At 40.0% G+C, this 23286-nt stretch overlaps 1 protein-coding gene and 3 long non-coding RNA genes across 7 annotated transcripts in view; 3 read left to right on the top strand and 1 right to left on the bottom strand.

Annotated features, from left to right (window-relative positions):
• The window catches only part of jmjd1cb (jumonji domain containing 1Cb), a 90225-nt gene extending 86656 nt beyond the window's left edge, over positions 1–3569 (top strand). For all 3 annotated transcript variants that reach the window (XM_008314158.3, XM_008314157.3, XM_017034385.2), the window contains 6 exons: positions 49–179; positions 286–408; positions 637–776; positions 887–1063; positions 1258–1389; positions 2137–3569. In XM_008314158.3, coding sequence (XP_008312380.1) covers positions 49–179; positions 286–408; positions 637–776; positions 887–1063; positions 1258–1389; positions 2137–2229 — 796 coding nt within the window. In that variant the 3' untranslated portion in view covers positions 2230–3569. The remainder of the gene's footprint in view (positions 1–48; positions 180–285; positions 409–636; positions 777–886; positions 1064–1257; positions 1390–2136) is intronic.
• Positions 3570–5345: 1776 nt separating this feature from the next.
• LOC103381670 (uncharacterized) lies at positions 5346–9164 on the top strand. Of its 2 annotated transcripts, XR_003050406.1 has the most exons (4): positions 5346–5656; positions 7256–7331; positions 8277–8409; positions 9135–9164. It is a non-coding gene; the product is annotated as an uncharacterized LOC103381670 (long non-coding RNA). The 2 variants fall into 2 exon arrangements; XR_003050405.1 differs by having other exon boundaries at positions 7256–8409.
• A 1-nt stretch (position 9165) lies between these two features.
• LOC112487361 (uncharacterized) lies at positions 9166–14554 on the top strand. Its single transcript, XR_003050404.1, has 4 exons — positions 9166–9261; positions 10526–10688; positions 11824–11913; positions 13578–14554. It is a non-coding gene; the product is annotated as an uncharacterized LOC112487361 (long non-coding RNA).
• A 5971-nt stretch (positions 14555–20525) lies between these two features.
• On the bottom strand, positions 20526–23199 carry LOC112487302 (uncharacterized). The gene is made up of 3 exons (XR_003050263.1): positions 22405–23199; positions 21404–21921; positions 20526–21023 (listed from the first exon to the last, which is right to left on the bottom strand). It is a non-coding gene; the product is annotated as an uncharacterized LOC112487302 (long non-coding RNA).
• Between the last annotated feature and the right edge of the window lie 87 nt (positions 23200–23286).

The following is a 23286-nucleotide window of genomic DNA, read 5'->3' as shown; positions in this document are numbered from 1 at the left end:
CTAACAATTCAAGTGTTATATGGATCTAAATGGATTTTTTTTTTACAGGTATGACGACTTGATGAAGAACCTGCCGCTGCCAGAATACTCTGACCCAGAGGGAAACCTCAACCTGGCCTCACACCTGCCCTCCTTCTTTGTCAGACCAGATCTTGGGCCGAGACTGTGCTGTGCTTATGGTAGGACATAGATGAGTAACAGCTAAATTTATGAAAATAACTAAGAAAATATCTTTTTTCAAAACCTTTTTGAATCTAATGTACAACTTTTTCTACTGTCCACCAGGTGTGGCAGCATCTCAGGACCAGGACTTTGGGACGGCCAACCTCCACGCGGAAGTTTCAGATGTTGTGTCTGTTCTGGTCTATGTAGGAGTAGCTAAAGGCAACGGAGTGCTGTCCAAAACTGGTGAGAGTGAAAACCACTTAAGAAAAAATAAAGATGTTGCAGCTGATTTCTGATAGGATTCTTCAAAACCTCTATTCAAATCTGTTGTAACTATTTTTTTGGTTTGTGTAAATAATGTATCCACTGGCACATTGAAGAATGTATATGTCTGTAGGAGTTACAAAAAAATATGATTTTAGACTTATGGCCTGAATATTTAAGCATAAATTACCAAAAAATATGTTTCAGGAGTGTTGAAGCGTCTAGAGGAGGAGGATCTGGATGAGGGAGTTCGCAGGAGGCTGAAAGACTCCAGTGAGACACCAGGGGCACTGTGGCACATCTACCTCAACAAGGACATGGACAAAGTCCGTGAGTTCCTGTACAAGGTAAAGAGAACTTTCATGACATTCTGTAGCTCCCAATAACACTGCAGTAAACCTTACCACAAATATGTCAGAATTTACACCTCCTATACTTCTCTGTTCGCCTACTGCAGCTCTGTAAGGAGCAGGGATTGGACATGTCCCTGGACCAAGACCCAGTCAGAGAGCAGGGCTGGTATTTGAGCAGGAAGCAACGTCAGCGATTGCTGGACGAACATGGAGTTCAGGGCTGGACTGTGGTTCAGTTCCTCGGAGACTCTGTCCTCATACCAGCTGGTGCTATGCACCAGGTATATTACAGCCGAAAAGCTGATTGTTAAATTAAAACTATTTACTAGTATTTACTAACTGGTTAACCAGGACATAATCTTAAAAATTTAAACACATTTTAAGTGTTTTTAAAAAGCTCAAATTTGGTTTTATAGATTCTTCTTCTATTAATGTCGCTGTTGCACTCACTTCTGTTTTAATATTGTTTTCTCAGGTCCAGAACCTTCACAGCTGTGTTCAGGTCATCAATGACTTTGTGTCTCCTGAACACGTGGCCAAGTCCTTCCAGTTGACCCAGGAGCTGCGGCCCGGTAAAGAGGAGGTTAACTACGAGGATAAACTACAGGTGAGAGAGACGGTAGCCCAGCCATCTGCCTGTGAATAAACTATTAATGTTAATTCATTCAACATGGTTTTATTATTTTGTTAATTTTTACACATGAATATCATTTGTGTGTTCTTAAGTTATCTCTACAGTCTCTCTCTCGCTCTCTGTCCTTCCTCCCACCTTTATGCTTTATTTTCTTTTTTTTTTCCCTTCGATGAAGGACGTGCATATGTGTATAAAATGAGGACAGTTTAAAAGGCGGTGTGAGTCATTGCCATTGATGTCTTGTCTTTTGGCCGTGCAGTGTTTTAGCTCTGAAAACACACTCTCTTCCTCCACACCGAGGGCTGTAAGTGGGATGAGTCACCATCCATCTCCTGTCTGTGCTCTCAGTGACAGGATGCTGAGGAGGAGGATAAGGATGTGGAGAAGAGTTCATCTCGGTGTGGTTTTAGGATAATTGTTGAACAGCTCTTGTTTCTGCATTTTAACTGGACAGTTTAGTTCAATACACTGTTAGTGCTGCTCTTTGTCAGTTTACTGTAGTGACATAAGAACAGTCCTTGTCTGTCCAGAAAATTAGTATAGGAACCAGCCAAACTGAAACCTGTGTCCAGATTAATATTAATTGTTGTTTTGAATGATGTAGGAAGAAGTTGCTTTGTTTAAATACTGGCTTTAATTTGACTTTACTTACAGAACAGGCTGTCACTGTTGTGAATTCTGGGCACGGACGTAAACCTGACCCCTGCTCTTTCTCCTCAGGTGAAGAACATCTTGTTCCACTGTGTGAAAGAGGTGGTGAGCTCACTAAAGAGGAGCAGCTCTGAGGAGGGCGAGGAGGAGGAGAACTCATGACATCCACCTCTCTTTTTGCTCTCGTCCACAACTTCTGGAGAGCGAGAGAGAGAAAGAGAGAGACAATACGTCTCCCCTCAGCTCCTCCTTACCACACAACCTCCACATCTCATGGAGGACCACAGAAGGTGTTTGAGGTCAAAGCTGGTCATGTGAGCTCGACCTTATACACATGTCGTGGTGGCTGGTGAGATGAGCGTCCACCTCCGTCAACACCACCGTAATGAGCCCAAACCTCGAGTGCCAAGAGGAGATGGACAGAAGATCAGATGGTGTGAGAACCTCAACGCTGAACTACAAACCTCCGCGCTTACATCACTGAGCTCAGTGTGTCCAGCTGAGACACTGTCCCAGACACACAGCGCCACCTTCTGCCCTCTCTCTGCAATCTGCCGCCCATCAAAAAACCCAGGAGATTTAACTCCTGTCTTGGACAGATGACATCACCAGCAGCATCAGGATCAAAACTGTCATCTCTGATGTTAAATTTAAAAATAAATAAATAAATAAATAAGGATTTGAGGGGGAAACAAAAAAGAAAAGAAAAATCTCAGATATTTCACTCAGCAGCAGCAGTAGAAATCTGTGCTGCTCCCTCTCTGTTGTCTCTTCTGTAACTCTGTGTCTGTTCTTGTCCTTTTTTTCTACTTCTGTCCATCTGTTGCTGTTCAGCTCTTAATTTTTTTTTTCATTTTCGTACCGAGGTTTGTTTTATTTCAGATGTATTTATTTTATAGCTCTGTGATGATGCAGTGTTATTGAGGCAAAAGCATTCATGTAAATGTGACTGTACAGTTCCTTTGTTGATGTTTTTTTTATATGTTGTTTTCAGTTGTGATACGGCTCTACTGTGATGGAGGACACACTCTCACACACACACACTCACGCCAGCTAATGCCTGTAACTTTAGGAAATGTCAATACTCTGCAGTCCTCTTGCCATAAAAACATTTTTAAATAAGAACTGCCAAACTATTGTAAAGACTGTAAAGTTGTATTATGTAAAGAAAAACACACAAAAATGGCTTATACACAGCATTTTATGAAAAAGTATTCTCTGTAAAATGGAGACATTTACAAGAAAAAAGATGTAATTTATTTAAGAAATTAATTGTCTTGTTTTGTTTGTTTTGTTAAAATTTACTATGTTGAACCTTTGAAGTAAGAAAAGATAAAATAATGACAAAGTTAACTGTAATGTGTAAATATATACTTTCACTGAAGTATTTTTTTAAAAACATGGCTTGCTTCAATTTCAAATTTTAAAGTGCAAGTGTTACATGCTTTGTACATTGAAGTTCAAAAGGGTTTTACATTTTCCATTAAAATGGATTTATCAAACTCTGTTCTTGTGCTTTTCATGTCATGCTATTGAACATGTTTATGTTCAATAGCTTCCTCGCTGTGCATGGGGTTTCTTTTAGTTCTAGATAAAAAAAAAACACCCAGGGACGACTGCCTCTAATATGATACTTAAGACTAAAAATGAATCCACACCATACCATATACTTCAGCGCATTTAGCCTAAAATCGGTTGGGAAAACAAATCCTGGTTTCTTAGGCGACAGCACCGACGGTATAACACAGCTTCGTATCCGCTTCCGGGAAATGCCTAATTGTTATCGCTGGGGGGTGCTGGTTGCCTAAAAAATGCTGTTACTCGGTGTGTTCGTTCCCTGCCTTTGCGAAGAAGAAGGAAAATTACTATTTAAAAAACAAAAACAAAAAACTATTGTTATAATGCCAGACCACGACAGTGTTGGTCGCTCCCTGCTGAATAAGGTAAATCTATTTATTGACCTTTTTGTATCCGTCCCTAGTCACTGCAAAACATTAATCACGTCAACGGACTTTTGTAGACGTAGGAAAGACTCTTAGTATTTATATCTCGATAGAAAAGAGATTAAATTACAATTAAACACCAGAGGTCGATTTATCGAGTTACTCGGAAATGGTCCTAGTTAATTTATTTCTTATTTTCTTCGCCGCTGGTTTATAAAATACTTATTGCGTTAAAATTACCTTTATGGAAACATCCAAGTAAATGTAAGTAATCTAATTTTGTCTTTAATTGGCGCGTTTTAATTCCAGTTGTACTTTCAGATCTTTGCCACTAGATGGTAATGTTTGACTAGCTGTTGGGATTATTTTCTGACTCGCTTTTACTTAATCCTTTTAGACTCCGTTTTTTTTCTTTAGCAGCTAAAACGGTTACGCTATAAACATAGTATAAATGTGGACTTTAATTTCAACATGCTAGTCAAGAACTATTGTCAAATACAGTGTTTCAATTATTGAAATGAATTTGTTTCTTTTGTACTTCAGATTGTAACTACAAGAACAAGTTATGCGTTAATGCGTCTAGATTTGTAGACTACCTACTGGACCCTAGCTATAAGACGTTACAAATGCAAATAAACTGCAACAACTTAAGGCCATATTTGAAATTATAAATCACAACTTGAATACAGTTACTTCCAGCCACTTGAAATAGAAATGAAGTGAATAAAACACATAGGAGGAACTGTCTCCACAGTTAAAAACATTATTGACTTTCTAGTGGTCCATTAAAAGTAACATACATATCTTTTGTTGTATCTTTTGATTCTTTTTCTCAGGAAGATTCCTGCATAGCCAGTGTCTGACAGTAAAAACAGTACCCAGGGCCAGACTGAAGAGACGTTAACAAAAACCACAAAGGAACACATACATGAATGTACTGCTAACTTGACAACTTTGAGGCTAAAGTATACTCTGGAGGTTTGTTTGCGAAGAACTTTCCATCTTCTGACTGTTTTCTTCTAATTCCATGTTTTCCTTGTTGTGACCTATTTGCATTGACAGAATTCAAGATGGCATTTTGTGCTGGTGCTGGTTAAAAGTCAGATAGAGAGAGAGAGAGAGAGTAATGAGTAATGCTGGGATCAGCTCCCATTCATAGTTCCAAAGCTAAACTGGAAACACACGTATTATCCATTATATAAACTGAAAATGCACCTCTTACCCGTGTGTGTTAGAGAGAGAGAGAGAGAGAGAGAGAGAGAGAGAGAGAGAGCACAGACACAGGTTAACTGGAGTACACTGAGGCAGAAGTTCACCACTGAGTTCAGACAAAGGTCACTCTCTCCCTCCGCTCCCTCCCACTTTTGTCTGTTGCTGTCTCTGATGCTTACTCTTTCGTTTCTTCTTATCATTTGTATCTCTTTCCTTCTTTCTGTTTTTTCTTTCTCTCTTTCTTTTCCTCCAGCTCTCTTTATCTCGTATTCCTCTGTCCTCCTTGACCTCTTTGGCTCCCTCTGAGCATTAATGGCTTTTTAACTGGATTCATTGTTTGCAGACCGTTGGTTTTCAAACCACAACAACTCAGGTGTGTGTGGGCGCACGTATACAGAGTACAAGTAGATGAAGTCTTCAGGGTTCAGCTACAGGTCAGTAGTAATGTAACTCCACCCACTGTCACAGATATAAATTTCAAGTTTTATAAATTGCCTTTAAACGTCAGTGTTTATAACTATACAAACGCCTGACTGTCTCACTGAAATACAGTGTAAAATGAAGTTGAATGTAATGTGTTTATAATCACTTTTTTATTGTTTGGAAACAAATGGACATTTATGATCTTGCTCTCCTACACTTTTCTTTTGCTACGTGTGAGTGAGTGACAGACAGGTTGCAGCAGCAGCAGCAGTCAGTGTGTACAAACACACACTGTTCTTCAAAGTGAGAGGACATGTCATAAATCGTGTGTGGGGACAGCAGGCAGCTTCCTGCTGCCCCTCCCTGTCTGAGGCTCAGGGCAGAGACTAGTCCTGGACTGTGGTCTCCAGAGGAGGCTCAATGAATACATCCTGTCATTGACTTCACCTGACCATAGATACAGGTCCTGTGGACAGGGGTTTTGATCAGCATGACATCAGTCTGGTACTGAGCAGTTCCAGTGAGCGTGGAACTCAACTTTCTGTTAAGAAACTGATTGTTCAGAACTCAGCACTTACATTCTTATACTTGTTGTGAAACCACCTGCTTTACCTTGCATTATGGGGAGGGGCGATGTGGTTGTAGGGTGTGGGTGTGTGTGTGTGTGGCTAACGACAGAGACACAGGTGAATGTGATCACACTATCCAACTGAACAGAGAGGCAGGAGATGCTGACAACTGAACCTGGACTGGGTTTCAAATCCAGGCATTGGACTATGTTGAAGTTGAAGCCCTGTACCGGGCGCGGAGTCACTCTGTCACCAACTAGAAGGATTTTTCAATTACAAAACTATAACATTAGCTGTAGCAGAAGTACTACTGCAGCTTTCCAAGTCCTGCATAAGAAAGTTCAAATGTCAATGCAAATTGGAAGGTGTGGATGTTAGTGGTGGCTGTTGAGGGAGGGACCTGGTGTGGTGTAGGGGTGCGTTACAACATCTACCCTGCATGACAAATATACGTTCTGCCAAAACTAAGTCCAACTATGTCCCTGTCCGGTGCAGTGGGAGTCACACAGGCAATGGACCCTAAAGCAAGGGTTCAAATCCAGGCACTGCAAACTGTTTGAACTTCTTATGCCTTACAACATTGACCTTTGATGACATATGAGTTTCGGTATGAACCCAGCATGTGGGCAACAATTGTTATACTCTGCTCCACCCTTGGCCCCTCCCCTGGCTCCACCCTCACTAATCAACCAATGGTAGACTGTAGCAGAATAAAGTTAAATTAAAAAATAAATAAGATTATAAGATTATATATACNATATATATATATACACACATTATATATTTACTTTGCTACAAAAAACTGATGTGATGTTGATGACTTCTGTACTTACTTACAATAGCTTTTAAAAACAACAACACTTCACACCTACTGACTCTTCTACAATTAGAGTGTTTTTTAAAAGAGCAAGAGAACAACTTATCTGAATGGAATTTGAAAAACCTTTAAGATAACAAAAACCTCAATTTCCACAAAAGCTTTCACATAAATTGCAGTTAGAGTTTACCTTCTCTCACTACATGATATGGACTATGTTTCAGATGTGAATCTCAAAGGGCTATGGTAAAAGTGCCAGGTGTGAGAATAACATGAGCAAGGCTAACGACAGAGACACAGGTGAGTGTGATCACAATAATCAAGTGAACAGACAGGCCGGAGACGCAGACAATGGAACCTGGAGTGTGGTTTCAAATCCAAGCATTGCTGCTTAGCCTGTTAGCCTGGCTAGTAGTCCCTCTAGAAAGAATTTTTAAATACAAAAATATAACATCAGCTGTATTTGCAATGCTCTACTGAAGTATTATTTTAGTTTTCCTACACAAGAAAATTCAAAAGGTCGTAAAAGAAGGACAAGGATTTAAACCCACATCATGGGCACCCCAGTCTGAGACCTTAAAGGTTGATGTTGTAAAGCATAACAATGACATCATCAAATGGATATTCAATGTTGAACTATACATTCTTTCCAATAAACTACCTACTCGCCAACATATTGATCCATCCATCTTTATATTGTTATTGAGTTTTGGCCAGAGGAAAATGATTTTAATCAGAGTTTTAAATGAATGTAGAATAGTGTTGGCCTCATTTATGTTTAAGACAATGCATTTCCTCAGCTAAAATAAAAAAACTAATGAGATTGTTTGTTGGTAGAGGGAGTTACAGTCCCTGTAGATCAGCTCAATTTACTTAGTGCACATTGAAATGCAGAAAAAGGCCACTAGAGGATGTTAATTAAGACACACTCTCAGAATAAACCCTTTACTTCCAGGACACAGTCTCCAGAGGCAGCAGCAGCAGATACTGGTGAATCCGATGTGCAGTATGGGGGCCAATTATCAGACGCTTTTGCTGGTTGTTGCTGAGAGCATACAATTTAAACTGTGGACAGGAGCCCACACCTCGGCCCAGCATGAGCCAATATGACAGAAGCAGTATTCTTCTTTTAATCCTGCTTTTAATTTCCCATGTGATCAGTGATCATTGTAGACTGTTGACTGCTGTAGGGACTAGTGCCAAGAACTTGGGACGGTTTCACTAATTGTATGTTTTCCATTGCAGTTTACAAACAACAAACCAAGTGGATTTACTGCGACTGTTTGGGATGTTGACTGACTCAGTTGTTGTACGGTGTTAGCAAATAGAGGAAATATCCAGGAATGAACGTACATGGTGCAGCATATACCTTTGATTGGTTAGTGAACTCACTGTTATTTTGAAAACTTCTTATTTTTTATGTTTTTGGGAAATATGAAGGAATACTTTTGAACAATGAAACAATGGATTTGGGGAAAGTGGAGCCTGTGAAAACAGAACCCTTTATGTTTGGATCTCCATTACACATGCATTAACAGTAGAATACAATTTTAATCATTGAAGTGGACAATGATATCCATTGCAAGCAAAAACTTTATAGATCCTTAAAAAGGTTTTATGTGGAGAATTTGTATAAAAAAGTGCTGATTTTATAACAGCTGCTCCTGAAATATTTGACCAACTTGTTGCAGTAACTATGCTGTCTCCTGTGCCAAGGTTTTAAAAACTTTGTGCTACGCTTCTAAAGACAAATTTGCTGATGTACCATTTTACCACATCTTTTTAGGTCTTTAAAATCTAAAACAAAAGGTGAAGGGCACCACTAAAAAATCATCTTTGCTTCTTAAAAAAATGTGGGCCATTTGAAACTCCTGCAGCTCAGAGTTCAACAGTGGACAGATGCATGCTGGTGCCTCCCTGATTCTTCCATCAGATCACTGTGTGTGGAGGTGCAACCTCCTGCTGTGTCATCACCACCGTGAACTCACTGAGAACGTGCTGTGTGCACGTGTGAGTGTGCACGTGTGTGCTCAGCATAGCTCCATTTGCTAGGAGGTTTGCTCCTAGTAAAAGTGAACCACAGGTGCTTGTCTCTCACTGCAGGTCTCCGGGGCTGAGTCCTGACCTGGGTCTTTGCCTGTTGGTCTATTCTGCTCACTTTGACATTTCAACAAGAAACAACGCAGGTCATCGACTGCCACTGTACACCTCTGCTCATGAGAAGCACCAGGTATGTTTACGTCAGTCAAAATCTGAACTGTGCTTTCAGATATTGTGCTCCATGAATGGACTGTTCTTCAGGTTTCTGCGCAATATGAACAAAGTCTGTACACAAAACCCTGCAACAGGGAAGCGAGATGATCATCGAGAGTTGAAGAAACTAATATTTAGTGATTATATTCCCATGAACGCTAAGTCCGACAGATTTAACAGATGCACAGAACAGTCCAGTTTCCATGACAGTGCTGTTTATGATCATCTAACATCTCCTTCACTAACATGGCCTTCACTGAATGTCATCGCCCAGAGTTAATTCAGTCTACTCCACTTTACATCATGGTTGGAAGTCTGCTGTATTTGTCTTCTTGTCTGTATTGCCTCAGTCACATTGGCCCCCTATAGATTTTGTTTAAGAAATGAATAGAGCTAGTTACAGGTTGAAAAATTAAGCATGGGACCAGCTCCTATTGAACAATCCAGGGTCAAACACACCAAGTGTCCAGTCATATTAAATGTAAGTTAAGTTAAGGACTCTGATCCTGTCTATTTTTAACTCCAGTAAAAAACTACCTGGAAGATTAGGGGGAAAAGAGTTGTTATCCCTGTCTGATACCATCTAGGAAATAAACTAAGCCAGTGTGTGTGTGTGAGAGAGAGAGGTGGGGGGTAGATATGACAGAAGAAGGGTGAGAGAGGTAACAAGGTTAACAGGGCAGTGGGCATTGGCTGTTGGGTGGGGGTTATAACTACGTGGAAAGGGCTGGGGTAAGATTGGGGTGAGGGTTTAAGTTGAGGGCAGAGGGGAAAGAGAGGAGAAGTGTGTGTGTGTGTGTGTGTATGAGGGTTTAAGTGGAGGGCAGACGAGGCTGCCTGTGTGTTTCTGTCCCCTGAACGACCCTCTCTGCTCCTACACTTGAACGAGAGGCTGTGTGTGTGTGTGTGAGAGAGAGAGAGAGAAAGAGAAAGAGCAAATGCAGTACAGGTGTGAGTGAGGGGTGTGTGACGAACATGTGCTGCTGAATTACCGTAATTGAAGATTGTAAAATAATTTGGAGTGAGCGTGATAAAACAAGCTAATGAACGTAGACAGTTATGGACGGAAAAAGTGGGCGTTCTTCAGAGATTTAATACACTTCAGGTCCTGGTCTTGATATAGGACCGTCCAAATAATGGAATTCATTACTGTTTTTTGCAGAATTGAAGGCTTTAGAATTTTTAAAAAATTAAAAATGGTCAGAAATTAAACGAAGCAACTCTACTTATTGTACGTTTAGACCCACAGAGGAAGAGAGTCCCCTCCGACACCTGCAGTGCTGGGCTGGCATCCATAGAACAGACTGCCGGTTTTACGCTTCACCACATTTTACCGGAACATTCTGCAGGAATCTGACTCCAGCTGGCAGAGAATCCAGGAAGGACAGGTGTTAGAGGGAGAGCGTAGGTGTTTCTTTCTCTTTGGGTGTGTATGTGTGTGTGTGTTTCTAAATAATTATTATGTAGAGAAGTACATTATACACTACAGGTTTCCATTCAGGTTTTACAGGACACATGATGGATTATATTAACCTAGCAGTCTGAGTCATGGTCAGACTCAGAACCAGACTTTGTCACAGGAAGTTACTGAGTCAAGGCTCACTGAGAGATAATTACTAAGCTGTTGAAAGATGTTATGGTGGTTAGTGTGTTTCTGCATAGCTTAGCAGCTATTCATCTAGTTCTTGTTAACACTGTTGTTTGGAAGGAGAAATGTGAGTTCAGTCCTGTTTACTGTACGTGACAAACTTCTACTGGTTCCAGATTTTGGACTGACTAGCTTCCTGGAACTTTTTTTGTAGTTCATGAATTCTTGTAAAATGTCATCACTGCTGCTGATCAACACGATATTCACGATGTGTTAGTGTGAGGTACACAGTTTGGTACCTGGGCCTTTGACACCACTGGCATTTGTTGTTGATTCAGTCAAGTTGTTGTGTGTGTGTGTTTTTTTAATACTGCTTATTCTCTGTCACTCATCAGATAAATATGAAGGAGGTAAAATGACCCAGATTTATTCTATTATTTACCTTTGACGTACATATAGTTTCATGTCACATCAAACAATAACCTGTTTCCTCCAACATATAGGTGAAGCATGGAAAGCCAGGAGGTGTTGTCCCTCTGTGTGAGTGCACTGATGGGTCAGGGACAAGTTAAAGAGGTGTTGATTACAGTGAAGGAGAGAAGAAGAATAGGAAAAGGAGGGTGGAGAGAGGGAGGAGGAGGAGGAGGAGGAGGAGAGGCGATGAGGGGGCAGGTTACTGGCAAAACTGTCGCTAAGGCCGCGGCAGCAACATCTGGTGAACTCTGTTTGACTGTGGAGGAGGTGACTCAAGTTCAAATGTTACATAATCTCAATGGGCTCCTGTAGAAGCGCTGACACACGCGTGCATGCCTAATGTTTTTGTTTGAACGCTTCAACAATGTTGAGAAGGAAACTGTGGATGACAGGAAATGCAGTGGACTTTTCAGCTCTGAAATTCTGGGAACACAACAATGACTGTAACTGAAACTCTATTTTCTTCCTCTCCATCAGCTTGTACTGCAAATGCTGGAGAGCCCAGGATAATGTGACGACACACTCCCAATCAGAGTGTGATGGTGGGGGCGCCATTACTTCTGCAAGGTATACAGTTAGGCTTTTCTAAACAAGGTTGGCTTTTGTAATGTACACAGCTCTCACCAGGTCAGTGTTGTAGATGTGATATACATGAGATCAAAACAGGAAAAAACAAGAGCTACAAGGTTGTTCTGAAATAATGTATTAACAGTTACCTTGAACAGGTGAGGTTACCACTGAAATAACTGAACAATTGCTAAACAATACAAGAATAGAAAGATGTAGGAAGCTAGAAATATAGCAAAAGATTGTGTGATTGACACAAACTAAACATAATTTATTAATTACATCTGAGTATAATTTAGTCATCCCCATGGTAGCTAATTATGAGTCATAATTATCACTCAAAATGTTACCAGAAAATACTAGTTAGCCCAGAAACAAATATATACATTAATAGCTAAGAGTTAGCTATTAATGTAGTAAAGTAAACAAAAGTGACACCCCTGGAGAATGAAGGTTAGCTACAATAAATTGCCAAACTATAGCAAAATAATAAGCCACCAGTAGAGGCTAAAGGTTAGCAAAAGAAAACAGCTTTAATAATTCTAAAAATGTCTTAAAACCTAGTTAAGAAGAGGAACAAATCAGCCGTACACACACCATTACAGACGCCTGTGACAACAGGCTGACACACCACCACCATCAACAGCAATAATACTGCTGAACACACAACAGTAAACTTCACAAGGTAGCGTTGACCTCAAAGACAATAGGACGCACTAATATTTCTGTTTCCAGTTTGTGTGTGACGGGGGAGGCAGGGTGTTTCCCTGCATTACCCTAGATGAACTGCTGCTGAACTCTGCCTGACCGTGGTCATGAAAAAGTCACACGCACACACACACACACACACACACACAAAGAGAACGAGAATGGCATGCATGTGGATGTAGGATTCCCATATGCCTCTTTAATGACCACGTAATGTGTGTCTGTGTTTAATAAAGGTGTACAGCTAACAGCAGGTCCTGTTCTGTGCAGCTGAGCTGTAAGTTAGCCAGTAAACCATAATGAATTAAACATTTAATTAACAACAGACACTGTTTTTTTTAAATTATTATTATTTCCATTTTTTATTAGCAGGAAAACATTCGTTTATTAACTGCATTTGAAAACCTCATCCTCATCCGTTGTTCAAATGAGATCAGTGTCTGTTTACCTGTCTGTCATCTGTCCATCTATCTGTCGTCTCTCTGCACAGGCCTGGTGTTGCTGCTGCAGCAGCAGCAGCAGCAGCAGCAGCAGCAGCGTAGTCAGTGCACTAAGATGTTGTGATGAATCTGCCTATAAATCAGACTTGTCACACTTTGACTGAACTATTGGCCTTTAATGGCCAATAAATACAGGTTAGCAGGACAGAGGTTGACTACAGGTCACAGTGCAAAGGTGTGTGTGTGTGTGTGTGTGTGTGTGTGACACTTGTGAGTTAAAGTCGCTGTTCTCATTGTTTTTAATTTCAGTAATCACTATGGTTATTTCAGTGATAATTTATGTGACAAATAACTAGGAATCAAACTTAAAACAAGCGTCTCTATCGTTTATCTTCCGCCAACGTCCATCACTAGTCCTCCATTGTACATGTCTTTGTTGACCAGTTTTTGACAGCATGATTTAAATATTTTCTCTTCTCCCTCTTAACTCCTCATCTGCTCTGACTGGTTTTCCAGCTGGCTCCATCAACCATCTTCATCCTCTGCTCCTCCTCCTCCTCTCATCTGTTGGTATCTGTCTCGATGAGACAGCGGTCACCTTTTAGCCCTAATGCGAGTGCCGGCCTTTCGTCCCACCTCCCATCAAGATGACAGGGTCAGAGGCAATCCAACCCAGGAAGTGATTTTACGCCCTTCACACATGTGAGGAGCTTTTAAAAGAGCAGAGGGTGAACACAGGAGACGCCAAAGGTGCTGTGATCCATGCCGACGGGCCTCAGATCTTCTGACTGCAAACCCACGGCGTTATATGTTCTTGTCTGGTGACCACCACAAATGTGAAAGTATTGTTTTATTTATAAAACTATTGACATTTTCAATACTTTGTCTAAAGTTTTAAGAGAAGAGTCAAAAGTTTTAAGAGAATCTTTGACCAGACCAGGACACATTAACACTTACATTAATTGCCCATTATTGCCCCAGTAATTTGTGTTGTTGCGCATATTAAATTTACAATTTAATTTAGGCCCAGTTCAACAGCAATCCACAGAATCTGCCTTTGTTTATATTACAGTATTTACTGTTAAAAGAAGGTAAAAAAGAAAAAAAACTATTCACAATATAGAAGGTAAATTCAAGACATATTGTCCTTGAATTTATTTAAATTATCAGGAAGCAGCAACCATTTCTGGTTAAGTTGTTGACTGTAAACAGGCAGGACAACACAAGCAATTTTAACTCTAGCAGGTTTGAATGTCTTGATGGAAAATATTCCAGAAATGATCTGGAGTGAATATTTTTAACCTCCATGATTCCCTGTATTCAGACCTGTTTTTCTCATTATATTATATTATTTGTCTAATTAACAATATTTGTAATATATTTTTATTTGATCAAACTAGAAGTTCATTCCTAACCATTATTGTAATGTTAATGTCACATTTCTTTCCACAGAGAACCAGCAATAAAGTTCAGTTACTTTGAGGTTTTACTGCACTTTTTTTGTAAAAAACTCTTATTTGTTCCTTATGTTTTTCTTGGAAGAAAAGTACCCCTTCTTCCTGCCTCCCGTCCCTTTATTTCTGACTCGTGTCTTTCTTTAATTTGTGCATTACACATTGTCTGATGTGTTTGTGTGTGATAGCAAAGAGAAACACACACACACTAACACAGTCAAGCATGCTGCTCCTCTGGGGTTAGGAGGTGAGGAGGGTTCATGTACAGGCCAGATAACAGTATGAGATGGAGGAAGAGAGGGGGAGGAGAAGGAACGCTGCCACAGGTTCCCTGTTTTACTGGTGTCAGCAAAAGTCTAACTGCCAAACTGGCACATAGGTGAAAATAATGCACATTCTCATAAGGTGTGTTATTTTACAATCATGTATTAAGGAAACTATGGGAATGTTACAAAGTAAACAATTTTTTTTTTAAATGGGACAAATACAAAAATGATAATAAATAAATAATACAACACCTACTAAATATAAAAACAAAGTACTGTTAATAACTATACCGCAATGTTTTAGCATTAAGCTTGTGCATCGACACAAACGTAGATTTTTAAGATATATACACTTATAATATCATTATATACATATAGAAACTACATAATAAATGGTATAAGTTTAATACATAACTATATTGCACTGTTTTATCAAGGATTTAATTTCCCTTCAATGCTCAATTCATGTACCAAAAAAAAAAAAAAAAAACAGGAACACACTTTGTTTAAACACTTGCTTCGTAGTTGAAAATAGTTTCTCAGCAAACTTACTAAAACGTTGATACATAGAAAAGTTGCATTAATTTATATCGTTATTTAAAATGTTTAAATTGGTTTAGTATTTCACCAAAACGAACTATTTTGTGAAAATTTCATTAGGCCGTCTTGGCGGATGGTTACAATTTTTGGCCTCCCGTAGCGAAGTGATGTTCGGTTTTGCTCCGCCAACAAGTATAGTGCCCGTCCGATGACGCTAATGGAGAAGATTCGGGCCTTCCCTGGATTTTCCTGTGAATACATTATAGCTTAACCCCCACGTGACCAATACATTAGCTATATAGAGAGAGAGCAGTGACATGTAGTGGCTGACTCCTCTGGAGTTAGATTTACAATTGTAAGAACCAAAAAGAGCATCAACAGCAATCACCTGGTAATACTTCATATCCCATCAGCATTCCTCTTTCAATGACATTTACACAAACACATACACAGGAACATACATGTCCTACAAATAACGTTTCTTTATATAGTTGGACATAGCACCCTTCTTGTGTCTAAGAAATTCAGATTTATTGTAAACAAATTAAAGTATAGAGATTTTAAAATTTACTTTGACCTTCAGTAGAAAAAAGAGACTAAATTCAGATGCTTTAATCAATATATATAGATATATATATTAGGCCAAAAATATAGTTATCAAATACTTTTTAAAATTACTTTTTTCTACTTATCCCCATCTTATTTTGAAAAAACAAAAAGCATTTTAGCCTTACCTTTACTCGTAGTAAAGTCCATGGTTGTAGCTCTCGGCTTTTCCTCACCTTAGCATTGTGGATGCTAATGTTTAGTCTCCGTTGCTCATCCAATGACAAATCGATCCTTGAATTTCCAGAATTATTTTAAGAAATCTGTCTTTGAATGTTCGTGGCTGATGTTTCATGTCTGCCGAGCCTTCTTTTCAAATGTGTCGTGTCACAGTAGTTAGTCCAGACGTTGTCACACGATGAGAATAAAAGACAAGAAAGCAGTAATGGCTGTTCCTTACGGGACAGCCACACAGCCAGTGTTTTTGTTTGTACCAGTAAATTTAAAAAGAACGACTTTTCTGTCCCGTAGTTTGAAGCTAACCTTTTAGCTCCAGCGTTGGTCTCCCCGCTTACTTTTCTCTGCACTTCATTGGCTGGAACAGAAACGGGCCCGCGTCATGTGACCCAGTTTGATTGGATCGCGCAGTGAGGCACAGCTCGTCGCTCCCACACCTGGGATTTCTGCTCTGTATTTGATTACTCGAATTTTGGCGATTTTTACATAATAAAATGTCAAAACTGTGTAGCGTCATAAAACGACGCTGTAGCGTAAAACGAATGAAATGATTAGTTCAAGACTGGTTCATTTTACTGTTCGAGAGTCAAATATTAGAATCAGTAAAAAGAGTCGGTCTTCCCATCACTAGTAAATGCTTGTTGGCGGAGCAAAACCGAACATCACTTTGCTACGGGAGGCCTAAAACTGTAACCATCCGCCTAAGTGCAATTTTCATGAAATAGTTCGATTGAGTGAAATACTAAACCAATTTAAACATATTAAATAACGATGCAAATTAATGCAACGTTTCTACATGTATCAACGTTTTAGTAAGTTTGCTGAGAAACTATTTTTAACTACGAAGCGAGTGTTTAAACGAAATGCGTTCTAATTTTTCGTCTCCAGGGGGCGAGTACACTAAATGAGCATGTAAGGGAAATTAAATCTTTGATTTAAATGGAAAACCGGTTTTACCAAGTATTATTGACTTTTTTCAGACAATAGAATGTTAACGCACAATTATTTATTAAAATTGATTCTAATTAAAACGACTGCCACATTGATATAGTGTTCCTTTGATTTCTTTGCTATATAACTATTTAAAATCGTTAATTTTGGTTTAGCTTCCAACTTAAAACGAGTTGTGTTGAATCAACACACATTTCTGTTCCTACTTAAAGCTTTATCCTTATATAAATCTGCTTATTTTCAAAACAATTAATTATTTTTTATTAGGTTTATTTTATTATATTTTAAGTTCATTCATTTATGACTACAACTCCCCCTGACTCTAACCTTAACTTGATCAGTGGTTAACCAGTTTAACCAGTGTTACACCTGATGCCTTACCTAAGGAAACTCTGAGCACTAGCTGCTGCTGAACTGATGTTGGTGTTTTTGTCAGGTCCTAATGAAAGACTTCAGCTACTTCAGCAAGTAGGAAGACAAAAACGTAACTGAATGTACTTTATTAGAGAAAAAGCTTTAAAAAACAAATTATATATATTTATATACACAAACTTTACAAAAAAACATGTAAAGTATATTTTGGTTATTTTTTTATTATTATTGCTGGACCATCCATTACATTTAAGCTATTTATTGGCCGTTCTCATTTATTAGTCCCTTTTTTGTTATTTAAATTAAGCGGAAAAATCATCAGATCATTTAAAAGGTTTGGTATAAAAATGCCAAAAACATGCTTTTTTCCCATTACACTGTTGCACTGTGAATGCATTCTCACAATGTACATGACAATAAACATTCTTCAATCTTAAATATGTGGACTTTTGTGGGAAAAAAGGTATTTTCACATGATTGTCATAAAAACACTTCCCTCTTCTTCACCTCACCTTCAAACGCATCACTCCACCCAGAGGACGAGATAGTGCTTTGAAGGTGACAATGAATAATTGGCCAGTGGCTAAATAAACACCCGGACTGTGATGGATCATGGGAATATACATGGCCAACGTAAAGTGAAACTGGATGATGGATGTGTTTGCACAAAAATGCACATTTGTGGGTGTGGGTGGCTGGCTGGCATCTGTATGTGAGTGACAGTGTGTGTGTGTGTGTGTGTGTGTGTGTGTGTCTTCAGCCAGTATCCAGGTGTATCTAGATTCTGTGATCCAGTTCACACCTGACATCAGAATGTGTCTGCAGTGACCAAACTCTTTCTTCATCTCTTTACTCACATTTACCCTGATCTGTGCAGCTGCAGCTGATGCGAGGCTAACAACACAGACATGAAACATCAAGGCTGAAAATCAACAATCACAGAAAAGTTTGAACAAAACAATGAACATTTTCTTCTGTTAAGGTTTGGCCTTTTTATAGTCTATGACATGATAACATTCTAGGTGGAACCAAACAAAAACAAAAACAAAAACAAAACAAACAACAACAAAAAAAGATATCATGTTTTATGGCATTTTTTACCACAAAATATTCACATCCGTCCACATTTGGGGGCAAATTCAACCACTTTGAGGATTTTGTTTTTGTTGCAAAGATCACATTATAGTTTATCGTTTTTGAGTCCAGTGTTAACAAAGAGTTTTTTCATTTTAAAACAAAATATTCACATTGATGCATATTTAGGAACATAAAGGAGTATTTTGAGGCTTTTTTAAAAGAAAAAAGTCACAGTATAGTATGTCATTTCTGGTTGATTTATCGTCAATCCAGATATAGTGTCATATGTTCAGCACAAATAATGTGTTCATTGGTTCATAGAAATTTTACTTTTTTTGGCAAACACAAAATGTGCTCATCCCTAGATGAAGAGTATGGTGGAGTTGGTACCTAGTTGGAGATAAAATTTGATTTTTAAAATGTTATGGCTTATACTTGAACATCTCCAGTGATGGAACTGGTGACCAACACTAGGGTAAAGAAGAAGGCGGCCAACAGAGCAGAGAAGGTCGATGAAAAGATTCAAACACAGAGACAGAGAGAGAGTAAGACAGAGTAGGCGTGAAAGAATGTCCAGGTCTGGAAGGCATTCAGGGGTTACCATCCAAGCACTTCCCAACATGACCAGTGTCCTCATGTACCGTGGACGTAGCAGCAGACTGGTGACAGAGGTGGAGAACAAGACTGGGGTAAACTTACAGTTCAACACAGGTGCAGCAGTCGGATAAAACAGGGAACTATTTAAGGTTAGGGTTTGGAGAAAACCTCGTCCCAGTCTACGGCTTGTTCCAATTACAGCAGTAGTTGTTTTGCCTCTTGTGGTCCATTTAATCAGTAGGTGGACAAGTGGTCAAAGGATTAAAATCCTGCAACGAGAATGTTTTGAAAAAGTCATTTCAAGACACAATGATTTGTTTTCTGTCAGACCAACTATGCAAAACATGAAACTGGTTTAAAATTGCGATTCAAGGACCTGGGACATTAATTCATAAATAACCTAGACCCGTGGTTCTCAAACTGCAAGCGCTCTCTAGTTTATATTTTCACATTTACATTTTCAATTGAATAAATCTGAAACATACCAGTCACAATTAATACAACATTCAAACACAAACATATTTCTAAACATCTCTCCTGTGTGGTGGAAGCTAACAGGGAAGGCCTATGCTGCTATATTCTAATGCTGGTCATCATGGTGGTACTCAAAGAGATCAATGTTTTCTCAGGTGGTACAGAGTAGAAAAAGTTGGAGAACCACTGACCTAGACAATGAGAAGCACAACAAATGTGCAAACAATGCTGTGATCTGCAGAGCGAGGCTGAGATGATTATATGACGGTCGGCTCCAGGACAATGGATCTTTTTTTGTCTTTCTCTTTCAACAGAGGATTTGTGCTCTCCGAAAAGTGGCAAAGACCTGTTACATCCTTTAACCTCTATTTGGTCCTCAACCACTCCATCAGATAACCTGCCTGTGTGTGTGTGTGTGTCTTACCAGCGCAGACATCAGAGAGCCATCAGTTCTATCAGTCAAGGTGTGGCATTAGGATGTAAATGACGCCGAGGAGACGTTAATGGCTCAGTAGGAATGAAGTGTCATTTGTGTCTTTTATTCCCTTTGTGTCGTCTTTCAGATGTCTGATTGCAGCTCGTCTCATCAAAGTGGGCATCCCTTGTAAAAGTTAAGTGATGTGACCTCCGTGACCTCCTCACCTTCTCCACTGTCTCAGCGTGTTTGGTCAGCCTATCCATGAACAGCAGGTCACATGTTCACGTGACAACGCTGAAGGACTTTGAAGACGCCTCCCAACACTGCAAAAACCTTTACCTTTGTTGATCAGGTGACTGCTCAGTGACAACTTGGAATCTTGAAGGAACACCAACCATCGTCCTCATATCTATGGTGACCTCTGACCTGTAGGGGTCATTTACATTTGAGCCGCTGCTGATTCTTCATTTACTTTGAAGAAGTTGCTCCCAGGAAAAAGAGGACGAAAGGAAGGAANNTGGACGACAGGAAGGAGGAACAATGTCAGGAAGTCAGCAGCCAATCCCAGGCAGACAAACATGTTGGCTCTTGGTCACACCAACCAACCGTAATGTCTCTACTGAATCTGCACTACTAGGAGGAACGAAAATGACAGCTTTGTTCTGTGAAGCCTGTTGCACTACCTGGAAAAACAGGAGCCGTCTCTGCCGTTTGTGTCACTGATCTCATATCTGTGACCTGCGGGTTTCTGAGAAACGTCCCTGCTTTATTACCATTGGCTGAAGAAATGCCAGCTCATGACATCACTGATTACTCTAGCCACACAGACTGTGAGTGATAATTGGTATGTTAATGATAAAAATAGCAATGTTGTTGTTAATATTTAAAAACATTGAACAGTGACATCACCTGTAGCATCTGACCGCAGAAACAGTCCATCACAGTGGCACGTCCAATCAGTGCTGACGATCTGGGTCCATACACAAACAAACACACACATGGGTGTGTTTGTCCAAATGTTTGAAAACTCCTGGAACACAAACAGCAGCAGAGTCAGAGAGGATGACTGGAAATCCAGCTTAAACAAAAAATCTACCCACGAACACAACACATCTGTTGACTGAGAGTTCTACCGTTGTCTCTTCCCACTCAGGTGAGAAATGGGTCAGGGCCGCAGAGAGTTCTACAGTTACATAGACAGAAAAATATCTAGTCTACAATTAAATGCAATGCAGTCAACTACTTCAACAAAAATGGGTTGTGACCAAATAAGTTAAAGTCCCAGACTACCATTCAGACAATATTAGTGTCCACTCATATTTGTGTGTTTGCCTTCTGTCACACCTGTCATAGTTACTGCAATATTTTTCATTAATTTATCTCAAAATAAATGCTCTGTTACTACTTAACTGTCTTCGTGGTCTACAGTTCAAAGATCCAGGCCAGTCCTTGTGAATGATCCACTTTTAACACGCAGGTATCGCCACTCCACCAGGAGAAGGAGGTAAAGGTTGATCCGAGGTAAGGAGATAAGGAGGAACATCTCCCAGGGTGCTCAACTCTACTTGACCTGCTGACCTTGTCAACAGTCTCTCAAATTATGAATAATCACATCCAGGCACTAACAAGCACGCTAACGAAGCCATTAGCATCTCTTATTGGCCGCTCACTAGGCTCCACAGAGGGGCCGCGGGGTCAGCAGACGCTGTGCAAACACAGTTTGAGGAATTAACAGTCTCATTGACTTTCATTGACTTCTTCACCACAGATGCTTTGAGCCAAAGCCACTCACTGAGGGCCGTCATCAAACCAAACAGCTGCCCATTCACATTAAAGAGCTGCTTCACTGTGTGTGTGATTAAACACACTGACGTTCTCTCTGTCAGATTATTTCTCCGTCTTACTTGACCTTGGGTCAGGCCCGCCTCCTGAGGACGATACAAAAGAGAATTGAAATCCCATAATGACAAAGAAACAAAGTGCACAATATGTATGCATTATTGGTATTATAATATTCAAATATTGTCAAGTTAGCTTGTGAAAATCTTCCGTTAGCTTTTTTGCGACATTATTATTTATTTTTGTTTTACCATTGTCTTCAACCTTTACATACTCCCCCCCCCCCCAAAAAAAGCTCCAGGGAGACTTCAGGGTCCTCAGTGATTTCTGAACCTGCTTTAGAAATGTACATTACACAGAGTACAGAGGCGTTTGAAGCCTTTCATGACAGAGTCCTGGAAATCAGAACAGACCTTTGACGCCTGAACTCCCTCGTGTACGGCTCATGACAACAAGTGGCTCAGTGTAGGAACACTTTGCCTTCAATAACACCACTTCCTCAGCTATTACAATGATTTACTCTGAGCATGTGCAGGCCGGAGGATCTCACTGAAAGCAACCAAGTTTCAAACCTCTTTCAGCACCATGTTGTAAATTCACTACAATGGTCCCGAATGTAGACAAAAATGTCCTTGGCCGTGTAAAGTTCGGTCTCCACTGGGTGATGGTGAACAATGGAAGGAAGCAGACAGGCCTTTAGAGAGGAGAGAGAAGGCAAAGTTCAGAAAAGTTCATTCACATCGTTCGAGGGCAGGACTGGCCGGGATAGGACGGCTGGACATAAAGGTGTCAGCTACAATTTAGTATAACAATCTGGCCATTAAAGCCGAGCCCTGAGCCACAGCGACCGACAATAAGTACAACACTGCAGCATTTGTTGATCCAATAATCGCAAGTAGCACAGTAATAAACAATAGCCGGAGACAACGGCAGAATTTAGAAAAGTCGTGGTGCAGTGGAGAGTTGTTGGGTGTAAATCTGAGGGAGAGAAACAACATGCAAACAGAGCTGAAGCACATCTGCTAGCAGCACAGCTACAGTATCAGCCGCCACAAACATCTTTGTTTAGGAGCACAAAAAAGGTTTTCAAAAGGTGGGCAGTGACCCCAGATTGGGTCATGGAATGGAAATAGAACTTTTGTTGCTGTTCAAAACACAGACCTCAGACCAGATCTGTAAAAGTCATGTGGCTGATCTTCTACTCCCCCAATAGAAACATCTCTCCTCACCTCTGAAAAACAGTTTGGACGCCTTGACCTCTACGCCAATGAAATGAAGCTGACACAAGTGTCATCGTTCAAGACACGAAACCTTCAAAATCTACACCCGTCGCACCACCCAGAAAATCACCTGGTCTCTCCACCAGCTAGACACACATCCACAGATAACACAGCAGGGTTCTGAAAGACCAAGATCAACAATTTAACTGCGCTAAAACAGCTAAAACAACAGCG

This window comes from Cynoglossus semilaevis, chromosome 8, assembly GCF_000523025.1.
Source record: "Cynoglossus semilaevis isolate Cse_v1.0 chromosome 8, Cse_v1.0, whole genome shotgun sequence".
Lineage (NCBI taxonomy): Eukaryota > Metazoa > Chordata > Actinopteri > Pleuronectiformes > Cynoglossidae > Cynoglossus > Cynoglossus semilaevis.
The sequence above is the reverse complement of the archived record's forward strand: the minus strand, read 5'-3'. Positions and strand labels throughout refer to the sequence as shown.